This window comes from Meles meles, chromosome 4 (genome assembly GCF_922984935.1).
Source record: "Meles meles chromosome 4, mMelMel3.1 paternal haplotype, whole genome shotgun sequence".
Classification (NCBI taxonomy): Eukaryota; Metazoa; Chordata; class Mammalia; order Carnivora; family Mustelidae; genus Meles; species Meles meles.
The window spans coordinates 2,763,761-2,775,927 of NC_060069.1; the positions used below are offsets into that span (position 1 = coordinate 2,763,761).

A 12,167-nucleotide genomic window follows, 5' to 3' on the forward strand; every position below is an offset into this window, starting at 1 on the left:
ACTGTGATACAGAACATTTAAAAGATCATGTTTGGGGCATCTGGGTGGTTCAGTCAGTTAAGTGGCTGTCTTTGGCCCAGGTCATGATCCCAGGGTCCTGGGATCAAGCCCCGTATGGGGCTCCCTGCTCAGTGGGCTGTCTGCTTCTCCCTCTGCTGTTCCCTCTGCTCATGCTCTCTCTCTATCTCAAATCAATAAACCAATCAATCAATCAATAAAATCTTTAAAAGATCAGCTTTGGGAAAATACGAAGAGTTCAAGTTTAGACCTAAAGTTTGGACTGCCTATCATTAACTGACATACATAAAATTTAGCAAAAGACAACCATCTTGACCCACAAAAATGAAAATTGCATATGGTTCAATGTAATAGATATGCAGGAGAAAATGGTAACAAATGCAGTTGCATTTGGTGTAAAAGGAACAGGAGGGAGACTCATGTTTGGGGGTCACCAACATACAGCTGGCACTTGAAAGAAGGCAATGAAGGTCAACCAAAAAAAAAACATAAGGCCAAAAGGGGTCCTGGGATATTTCAACCTTCACAAGGAGGAGCAAACGGCTAGGAAACTGAGAAGCCAGAGACAGACTGGGACACTGTGAAGACTTGGATGCCAAAGGAGAAAATCTTTAAAGAGAATAGTGATGGTGTAAAGTGTTGTTCGTAACTCAAGATGAGAACTGAGAATTAACCACTGGATTTCATAATGTGGGAACCACTGATGACCTTAATGAGAGCATTTTTAGATGCCTGGCATGGAGAGATGTTTGACTAGAGTGGGCTCAAGATCAAGTGGAAGAAGGAAAATTAGAGAATGCAAGCACAGTTCACTGATTTGAGAGTTTCCGTGTATGAGGAAAGAGAAAATTGATATAGAAACTGGAGGAGGGGGCACCTGGGTGGCCCAGTCGGTTAAGCATCAGGCTCTTGATTTCAGCTTAGCTCATGATCTCAGGGTTGTGAGATTGAGCCCACATTGGGTTCCATGCTCAGTGGGGAGTCTGCTTGAGATTCTCTCCCTCTCCCTCTGCTCCTCTCCCCCTCAAATAAATAAATAAATCTTTTTTAAAAAGAAACTGGAGGAGAAAGTCATGTCAACAGAGTTTTGCTGAAGATGGAAGACTTTACCTCTCAATTATGTATTGAAGATATTGAATTGGTAAAGGTAGTAAAATTTGATGGTGCTTGACAGAGAGGAGGGGATTGCTAGAGTGATGTTCTTGAGGAGGCAAAATGAGATGAGATGAACTGCACAAATGGAGAAAGAGGACTGTTAAAAGCAAAGACATATCTTCTATGGGAAGAGGAAAAAAGGCAAAACATACAGTCCCAGTGGAGCTTAATTAGATGTGATTATGGAAAATTTTAAAAATATTTTTTGATTGCTCCTTTGTCTCAGCGAAAAAGAAAAAGGTGACCATCTAGTAGAAAAAATAAGAGATGAGGTATCAGAGTTTTGCAGAGAGAAGAAAGCATGCAATATTCATCTACAAGAGTGAAAAAATGAATGAAATAGAACAACATAGTAAAATCACTGGGCAGCAATTACTTGCTACTTGAGGTCGCTGATCAAGAATTTAAAGTAAGACTAGTCAGTGGGGTTAAGTGTTTTATTCCAGCCCCACTCAGCCACACAAATGTAGCCACAGATTAACAAATATATTAACCAGCAAAGCAGGAAGCAGGAAAGGGAGATGAAGATATAAATTTGACAACGATTATAATGACTGTCCATGGAATTTAAATTCCAGGTGGAATTCCAAGAGGGAAGTGGGGACCAGATGGTGTCAGTTTCAGTGAAAAGGTGGTAGGATCAATGGATTTTTCCAAAAAGGAAGAAGGACTGATAGAATTTGGATATTTAAAGGACTAAGCTAGAAAGTTAGGAGGTGGTGCTCTGAGAATACAATGTTTGAAATTGGATTATGGAGGGACCATAATTTGGAGTAACTGGCAAGGTCAAGAGTATGAGTCAATGAGGAAAGAGGATAAAATTACTGAACATTAAGAGAAGTCAGAGGCTAAATTTGAAAGGGGGATCCATAAGCATATTAATATTACCACAAATTACACAAGAGGTAGAATGAGTGAGAATTATAGTGAATCAAGGCTAAAGTCTTCAAAGACTATGATAGAGGCATCTGCTACCTGTACATTTGATAAATGATTGGTATAGAGTATGTCTGAAACCCAAGTTTTTTAAACAATATTTTGATTATTTACAGATTGTGGTAATATTATGAAGGCCATAAAGAAAGTGATGAGAGAGTGAACAGAGAAAGCCATTTCAAATAAAGTGATCAGCAATGGCCTTTTTAAGAAGGTGCTATCTAATTGGTCTTTAAAGAGAAAGGTACCAGCACCGCATAAAATTGAAAGAAGTGTTGAAACTCATTTAAAAAAAAAAAAAAGGCAGGAACATTTCAAAGAAGAAGAAATAAGAATGACCAATAAGAAAAAAGGGGGGAAAAGAAGAATGGCCAATAAGCATATGAAAAATGATCCGCCTTGACTGACTATCAGAAATGCAGAATGAAAACACAATAAGAGCATTTTACTACACCAGATTTAAGAGTCTTGCAGTAAGAAATGTTTGCAAGGATGTAGTGAAATAGAAACATACTCTGCTTACAGAAGTGTAAACTATGAAAAGCATTTTGGGAGAAAAAATAGGAGGAAGCATTACCTGCTAATTTGAAAAGACACACAGTAACAATTAGTTATCCACTCCTAGGTCTATACAATAAACATATGAGTAAAGAGTCCATGATCTAAAACCAGATTAGTCTACATTTGATTCCCACATTTAACTCAAACTAGGTATCTAATTTTGGATAACTCAGCTTACCACTCCCAGTGTCAGCTGTTGTGAAGACTGAAAAGATCATTCGTTTTAAGTAGGGCAGGAGGAAACTTTTGTAGGTGATACTTACCGCATTGACTGAGATGACAGTTTCATTGATTTTCATGTTTTCCAAATTCAACCATATACATTAAATAAATATACACAGCTTTCTGTATATCAGTCATACCTCAATAAAGTGTTGGGGGTTTTTGTTTGTTTGTTTGTTTGTTTAGAGAAGATCACCGGCGGGCGGAGAGCCCAATGCGGGGCTCGGTGCCGGGCTCGGTGCGGGGCTCGGTGCCGGGCTCGATCCCAGGACCCCGGAATCATGACCGGAGCGGAAGGCAGAGGCTTTAACCCGCTGAGCCACCCAGACGCCCCTAGAGAAGATCACTTTTTTAAACAGTAAATGGTGAATGTGTCCTAATAATTCCTCAAGAAAACAATTTGATTATATAGTTTTAATTTCTATTGAGATTAATAATTTTATAAAAACCTTAACCCTCAGGAAGAAAGTTCCACAAATATTTCACTTTAGTATTAAAACAGAAGTTTTCCCATGAGAGACTATGGACTCTGAAAAACAACCTGAGGGTTTTGAAGGGGCGGGGCGGGGGGGTGGGAGGTTGGGGGAACAGGTGGTGGGTAATAGGGAGGGCACGCACTGCATGGAGCACTGGGTGTGATGCCAAAACAATGAACACTGTTATGCTGAAAATAAACAAATAAAAAAAAATTAAAAAAAAAAAAAAAAACAAAAAACAGAAGTTTCCGGGCGCCTGGGTGGCTCAGTGGGTTAAAGCCTCTCCCTTCGGCTCAGGTCATGATCCCAGGGGCCTGGGATCGAGCCCTGCATCAGGCCCTCTGCTCCTCCCTCCTTCCTCCCTCTCTGGCTGCCTCTCTGCCTACCTGTGATCTCTGTCTGTCAAATAAATAAAAATAAAAAATCTTTTTAAAAAAAACAAAAAACAGAAGTTTTCCTGAAGAGAAGTCAGTATTTTCCATTTACTCCTGAGATGATAGACCCAGTCCTCAAGAAATTTTAAGGAGCATCTGGGTAAGTCCATTTTATGAGAGGGGAGGGGGTGGGGAGGGAGAGAGGACTGCGGTGATCTATTTGAGTGGTCTTTTCTCTAGGATGGATGAAATCTCAGGAAAACATTAGTCCTAAAGGTGAACAAGGTTTTAAGTTCTATAACTGGTATATCTTTGCTTTTTTCTAAGAATGAGCTACACACGTGCTCTGCCTCCCAGAAGCCCACAGAAGTACTTCCTTGACCGCAGCCTCAGCTCTAGGGCTGCAGGCACCGCGCTCTCGACGGGGCGGAGCCGGGGGGGCGGAGCCTAGCGTGACATTTTGCGACTTCGGTTCCGCCGGCGTCCCTTGAAATAGCCGCGCAGATCGGCCCGTGTGGGGAACCTGGGATTCGAAGGCCGCGGGCCGCGCCCTGCGCCACCAGAACCCCAGGACTCCGGCCCCAGGAGGCGCCCCCAGAACTGCAGGCACTCTCTCTGCGTCGCCCGGTACCGCGTCCCGCCGCCCCCGCCGCCTCACCTGCCGTCGAGACCTGTCACCGCGCGCAGGACCCGGTCCCTCACACCCGCCGCCAGCCCCGAGGGCGCCGCCCGCAGCGCCGTGCAGGTGATGGGCAGCCGGCCCCGCAGCCCCCGCGCCTACCCCGAGCCCTGCGGGGGGCCGCCGCCCGGAGGACCCCGCCCGGCCAAGCGCCGCCGAACCCAGGAGCCCGCGGGCCTGGAAGGGCCCCCGGCCGCGGACACGCTCACCTCCGTGGTGGTCCTGGCCACCGGCTGTGCCCTGCAGCTGCTCCTGGACGACGTCGACCTGCTGGTCGAGCCCGAGCCGACGTCGGCCCTGCAAGTGACCGTCGGAGAGCTCACGCTCGTGCTGGTCCCCGAGGCTCTCCTGCGCTCCGGAGGGCAGGGCCACTCGCCTGCCGGCCTGGAACCCGGCGCCTTCCCGAGCGCGCCCGAGCACGACGTCGCCGTCGAGCGGAGCCTCTTCTGCGTTTCTGGCCCAGGGGTGGCCGCCCAAGAAGAAGCCCGCGAGGAAGACGCCGACCGCGAGTTCCTGCCGCCTCGGATGGACCCTGCAGCGGGCTCCGTCCCTGGGCTCCGTCCCCGCGCTGCCAGGGTGGCCAGCCCCCACCCGCAGGGCCCCACACCGGGTGCCTGGCCTTGGGCCCCCACCCCTAGTCCAGAGAGACGCTCTCCTCTCCGCTACTTCAGCCTGGACGCCCACCTTCTGGAGCCCTTGCCCAACTCGCCACTCCAACCTCTACCGCCCTCTCCGAGCCCAGGTCCCCACGCGCGCCCCCAGCGCCTTCCGGGTCCCTCTCGCAAGGCCCGGAGGCGCCTGTTCCGGGAAGGAACTGCTCCCACAACCTATCGCCAGCTGGCTTCAGGCACCAGTGATCCTCCATGACACACTCTGAGCACATGCCATCTTCATCGTAGGGACTCGGTAGCGGAGGGTTTGGTTTGGTTTGGTTTGGTTTTTAGCTAAAATGCCTTGATCAGGGCGCCTGGGTGGCTCAGTGGGTTAAGCCTCTTCCTTCAGCTCAGGTATGGTCTCAAGGTCCTGGGGTCGAGCCCAGCACTGGGCTCTCTATTCAGCAGGGATCTTGCTTCTCCCTCCCTCTCTCTCTTTCTCTCTGCCTGCCTCTTTGCCTACTTCTGATCTTTCTCTGTGTGTCAAATAAATAAATAAAATCTTAAAAAAAAAATAAAAATGCCTTGATCAGTAGTAGACAAGGATGGATAGAAAGATCGACAGATAGATAGATTACTTCTGGTAAGGACCTTTAGCACAGAGGATAGACCACATATAGCCAAAGATGGATTGTTAGATCCCTTGCCTGTGCTTGCTGTATGGACTGTTTCTTCCATCTCTGTTGTCTTCAGCCAATCCTGTATTTATTTTACCCCTACTCTTGCTTCAAAATCATGTCATTTTCCCCCCAGTGTATCCCCTTTTTCTATCACTTCCCAATGCATCTCTCCTTTCTCACCATTTCACGTTGTTTTTCCTTCCCTTTGTAATTGTGAATTTGCCTGTATGAATTCCCCAGTGTCCTTGGAGGTGCTTCTGATCACCAATTTTTTTTTTTTTTTTTTTAGTATGCACAATACTTATTAAGAAGAGCTTTGTGAAAAAGATGCCAAGTAAACAGCAGGGAGAGAGGGATAAGTTGAAGTGCTGCAGATCCAATGACAGCCTCAGCAACCTCTTTGGTAGCTCTGGAGTTAAAATGACTGGTCAGAGTTGTCCAGGTAAGGCTGAAATAGCCCAACTCCCTCATCAGTCAGCCATTGGGTGTGAGATACCGGGGAAGAATCATAGCCCAAGGCAAGACCACTTTCTTCAGCTGAGGGGATCACAGCTGAAGGCTGTCTGTCCATAACCCTCCTAGCACTTATGGAAACAATTCTCATTGAAGAGGAATCTGGGTGGTGCATCAGACCACCAATCACAACATCATAATTTTTATTCTATTTAGCATAGCATTCATCTCAATTTATTCTGATCTTTAATTATGACTAGCAATAAAAAAATTGTAATCTTCTTCATATGGGTCTTAGATATTTGGGTGAAGTATGATCACCAGTTTTCTCTTTCTCTTTCTTCTTGCTTTCCAAACTCCTTTCCCTGGAACTAGTCAATCAAGATAAACGCCTACTGAATAAATAAATGAATAAATGGCACACAAATGTAATGCATTGGGCCTTGGAAAATATTTCTAAAATTGGAATTGAAAAAAACAGTGAGAATTATATTTAATGGGAGGAGGAAAGGAGAAGCTAGGACATTGTTTCACCCCAGAAGCCAACTGAACAATGTCATATTCCCCTGTAGTTTAACAATCAAGTAGGTATTTTTTTTCAAGTTTTTATTTAAATTTCAGTTAACATACAGCATAGTATTTATTTAAATTCCAGTTAACATACAGCATAGTTTCAGGTGTACAACATAGTGATTCAGAACTTCATACACCACATTGTGCTCATCACAAGTACCCTCCCCATTATCAATTACCCCATTACCCACCCATCCCTCTTCTGATAACTATCAGCTTGTTGTCTATAGATAAAGAGTCTGTTTTTTGGTTTGACTCTTTTTTCCCTTTGTTCACATGTTTCATTTCTTAAATTCCACATATGATTGAAATCGTATGGTATTTGTCTTTCTCTGACTTTTTTCATTTATCATAATACTCTCCAGCTCCTTCCATGTCATTGCAAATGGCAAGACTTCAGTCTTTTTATGGCTGAATAATATTGCATTGTATATATACACCACATCTCTTTTATCCATTCATCAGTTGATGGACAGATGGGCTGTTTCCATAATCTGGCTATTGTAGGTAATGCTGCTATAAAAGTCAAGGTGTGTATGTCCCTTTTAATTCGTATTTTTGTATTCTTTGGGTAAATACCTAGCAGTGTGACTGCTGGATCATAGGGTCATTCATTTTTAAACTTTTGAGGACATTCCATGCTCTTTTCCACAGTGGCTACACCAGTTTGCATTCCCATCAACAGTGTAGAAGGGTTTTTTTTCCTTCACATCCTCGCCAACACTTGTTGTTTCTTGTGTTGCTGATTGTAGCCATTGTAACAGATGTGAGGTGATATTTCCTAGTGGTTTTGACTTGCATTTCCCTGATAAGTGATGTGCTCATCTTTTCATGTGTCTGTTAGGCATCTGGATGTTTTCTTTGAAAATGTCTACTCATGTCTTCTGCCCTTTTTTGATCAGATTATTTATTTTTTGGGTATTGAGTTTTATAAGTTTTTGATGTATTTTGGATACTAACCTTTTATCAGATATGTCATTTGCAAATATCTTCTCCTCAAATAGGCATTTCTGAATTTCATGGCAGTCTGGGCTTTGCCTTGATTTCCCCTCAGGGTAAGAAGAAGAACAGCTACTCAGTAAAAGGCACTAAGCTTCACAGCATAGACATTTGGTCTAATATATTATTATGCATTTTTTCATGCTTATGGGCCCACCACCCAAAATTGGCAGCTCTTATTTCTGAGCTCTTATTTCCTGACTGTCTTTTTTCCTACAAAGAAAGTAAATTATTGCAGATAATGAAATCACATCCTTTGATCTCCATTTCCTGTCCCCTCCCCCCATTCCCAGAGGATTCTGGGTATCTTTCTAGTCAAGGGTATCATTCTAGTCAATATATGTATGCTACATGTACACAGGTATAGATATAAATGATCAATATTTATGTTTAAGGATAATTAAATTTACATAACTGCCATCACATTCTTCAGTTTATCTTTTTCCCTCCACTTAGCTTAGAAATCACCCTTCATAAATAGAATTGACCCTTGCATAACATGGTTCGAACTGCACAGGTCCACTTACATGTGAGTTTTTTTTCCCAATAAACATAATAGAGTACTATAAATGTATTTTTTCTCCTTATGATTTTCACAATAGCATTTCCTTTTCTCTAGCTCACTTTATTATACCAATACAGTATATAATACATATAATGTATACAATATGTGTTAAATTGACTGTTTATGTCATCAGCAAGTCTTCCAGTCAACAGGAGGCTATTAGTTAAGTTGGGGGGGAATCAAAGTTATACACAGATTTCTGACCGCGTGGGGGTTGGCAACCCTAATCTCACTGTTCAAGGGTCAACTGTATATATATGGTTCATTTCTCCTAAAGGTTTCAGTTTCCATCATATGAATATATGGTATTTTATTCATTAACATATTAATGGATATTTGTGGTCACAGTTTTTAATGTTACATAGTGTAGTAAATACTCTCACACTTGTTATCTTACGCACCTGAGGAACAGTTCCTATAGGAAATATCCCTAGAGATTGCATTTGTGGGTGGTATGAGATGGACATTTACAGTTTGACAGGATAGATACAAGTTGTTCTCTAGAGTGGTTGTAACAATTTAAACAGCCTCTAGCAGTCTTTCACCATACTGGATCATCACATTTTAAATTGTTTGCAAATGGTATCTCATTTTTTAAAAAAGCAATTTCCCAGTTACTGGTAAAATAATGAATGCAACTTTTCATGTGAATGGGAATAATACTTAAAAAATAATTTCGGGGGCACCTGTGTGGCTCAGTCCATGAGCATCTGCCTTCAGCTCAGGGTCATGACCCCAGGGTCCTGAGATCAAGTCCCATATTGGGCTCCCTGCTCAGCAAGGAGCCTGCTTTTCCTTCTCCCTCTGGCCCCCTCGTGCTTTCGCTCTTTCTCTCTCTAAAATGAGTAAATAAAATCTTTTTTTTTTTTAAGATAAAAAATAATTTCAGATATGGTGCCTGGGTGGCTCAGTTGGTTAAGCGTCTGCCTTTGGCTCAGGTCATGATCCCAGGGTCTCTGATTCGACATATGGGGATCCTTGCTCAATGGGAGGGAGTCTGCTTCTCTCTCTCCCACTCCCCACTACTCATGATCTCTCACCCTTACTCTCTCAAATAAATTTAAAAAGTTTCAAAGAAATAAAATAATTTCAGATGTACTTTCATACACTGCAAATCTTACTGTCTCTCATCTTGTCACTCATCAGATCTAATCTCTTTAGACCTTCTCAGTGGGAAACGCAAGTACAACTTGGATTAAAGCACTTAGCTTTCAGTCTAGAGTTTCAAAGCTGACTCTTTTTAGCCCATTACTAAACAAATCTGAGAATCACATTTTCTCCAGGTAGAAAAATTGCATCTTAATTTCCTAAGCAAAATACCAGCAGCAATTTGGGAAGTTTGAACATAGAGTTTTAATAGAAATCATTGTGCAGAGAGGATGGAGGAGCTCTTTTTTGTTTTGGTTTGGTTTGGTTTTGGTTTGGGGGTTTTTTGTTTATTTTTCTTATTAGTGTCAGAGGTAGAATTTACTGATCCATTGGCTGCATACAACACCCAGTGCTCATTGCACAAGTATCCTCCTTAATGCCCATCACCTGTTAGACTTTTCCTTATTCATGCGGGATTTTTTATGTATTCAAGATACTAATCCTTTGTTTGTTTTATATCTATAAATATTTTCTTCCAGTGTATCACTTGTTTTTTAACTTGTTTAATTGTGCAGATCTTTGTAATTCTCATAGGCTGAAATTTCACAATCTTTTCTAGTTTTTACTTTTTGTGTCAGTTTAAGAAGTCTTTGCCCAGAAAGATCATAAAGGTTTTCTACAGTCTCTTCTGATGATTTTAAAGAATTATGTTTACCAATTTAGATATTTAGTCTCTTAGGATTTTATTTTTGTATATAGTTTAAATTGGGATTAAATTTTTTCAGATAAAAAGTCATTGTCCCAAAATCAGTTATTGAATAGTTCATCCTTTCCAGTTCATTATGACAATTCTGATCTATATGAATTCCATATATGAAGGCAAATTAAAGACAACTTGACTTAAACGAACAAACAAACAAAAAAACTGAATGAGAGGGTCACCAGTAGACCCTCTCTAAAGAAATCCTAAATGATGTACTTCAAACAGAAGGATAGTGATCCCAAGGTGGAAGTTCTGAAAAGCAAGGGGAAAAAGAAGAGCAAAGGACAAAGAGAGTGGTGCATATGTATATATATATAGTATGTATATGTATAGATATATAAATTTACAATTTATCTTATATATAATATAAATCTTAATCAAAATACAAATGTCTTATATTCATATTATATAATATAATTATATTAATGTTATAATTAATATTAATGCCATTTATAATATTAATATTAATAATATTAATAGATAATAAATATGTCTTATATATTATATTTTAAAGAAGATTTATATTAACCATCAAGTGAATGAGGAGACAAACCAGACTGGGAGAAAATATTTGCAAAAGATATATTTGGTAAAAAACTGTTAGTCAAAATACACAAAGAACTCCTTAAACACAACAATAAGAAAGCAAATCAGTTCAAAGAGGAAAGCTCATAGCAATAAATGCATACATTAAGAAGCAAAAAAGAGGGACGCCTGGGTGGCTCAGTTGGTTAAGCGGCTGCCTTTGGTTCAGGTCATGATCCTAGCGTCCTGGGATCGAGTCCCATATCAGGCTCCTTGCTCAGCAGGGAGCCTGCTTCTCCCTCTGCCTCTGCCTGCCTCTCTGCCTACTTGTGATCTTTCTCTCTCTGACAAATAAATAAATAAAATCTTTTAAAAAAAAAAGAAGCAAAAAAGATCTCAAATAAACAACTTAACTTTAACCTCAAGGAACTATAAAAAAGAATAACCTAAGCCCAAAGTTAGTAGAAATAACAAGTAGACAATAACAAGGGTTAAAGCAGAAATAAAAGGAATAAAAAATAAAATAAAAATGATAAAAGAAATAGAAATTAAAGACAGCAGAAAAGATCAGTGAAACTAAGAACTTGTTTTTTGAACAGATAAACAAAATAGACAAACCTTTAGCTAGACTCACCATGAAAAAAAAGACAGAGGATTCAAATAAATAAAATCAGTAGTGAAAGAAACATTACAAGTGATACCATAGAAATACAAAAAAAAAAAAATTCACGAAAGACTACTATGAACAATTATAGGCCCCAAAAATGGACAACCTATTTAAAAAATAATAAATTCCTAGAAACATTTAACCTACCAAAACTGAATCATGAAGAAATAGAAAATCTGAATAGACCAATTACTAGTAAGGAAATTGAATCAGTAACCAAAAACCTCCTAACAAACAGCAGTCAACGACCAGATGACTGCACCAGTGAATCCTACCAAACATTTAAAGAAGAATTAATGCCAATCCTTTTCATTTTCAAAGTCTTTGAAAAAACAGGGGTGTCTAGGTGGCTCAGTCGGTTACACATCTGCCTTTGGCTAACGTAAGAATCCTGGAGTGTGGGATGGAGCACCACCTGCATTGGGCTCCCTGCTCAGTGGAGAGTCTCCTTCTTCCTCTTTCCCTCCCCCTGCTTCTGCACTCTCTCTCTCTCTCTCTAAAATAAATAAATTATAATACTTAATTCAAAAAAAAACTATCTCAGAAAAATAGAAGAAGAGGGAACTTCCAAACTCATTTTATAAGGCCAGCATTACATTGATACCAAAACTAGACAAGGACACTATAAAAAAAATTATAGGCCCTATTCCTGATAAACGTACATGCAAAAATCCTCAACAAAACATTAACAAATTGAGGGGCACCTGGGTGGCTCAGTGGGTTAAAGTCTCTGCCTTCGGCTCAGGTCATGATCTCAGGGTCCTGGGATCAAGCCCCGCAGAGCCCACTTCCTCCCTTCTCTCTGCCTACTTGTGATCTCTCTGTGTGTGTCAAATAAA

The 12,167-nt window shown here is 41.1% G+C and overlaps 1 protein-coding gene across 1 annotated transcript; it reads left to right on the forward strand.

Annotated features, from left to right (window-relative positions):
* The first annotated feature begins 4,490 nt into the window (after positions 1–4,490).
* Positions 4,491–5,288, forward strand: LOC123940015 (proline-rich protein 23B-like). Its single transcript, XM_046002266.1, has one exon. It carries the CDS (start codon positions 4,491–4,493, stop codon positions 5,286–5,288), a length of 798 nt encoding a protein of 265 aa, XP_045858222.1.
* Positions 5,289–12,167: the final 6,879 nt, after the last annotated feature.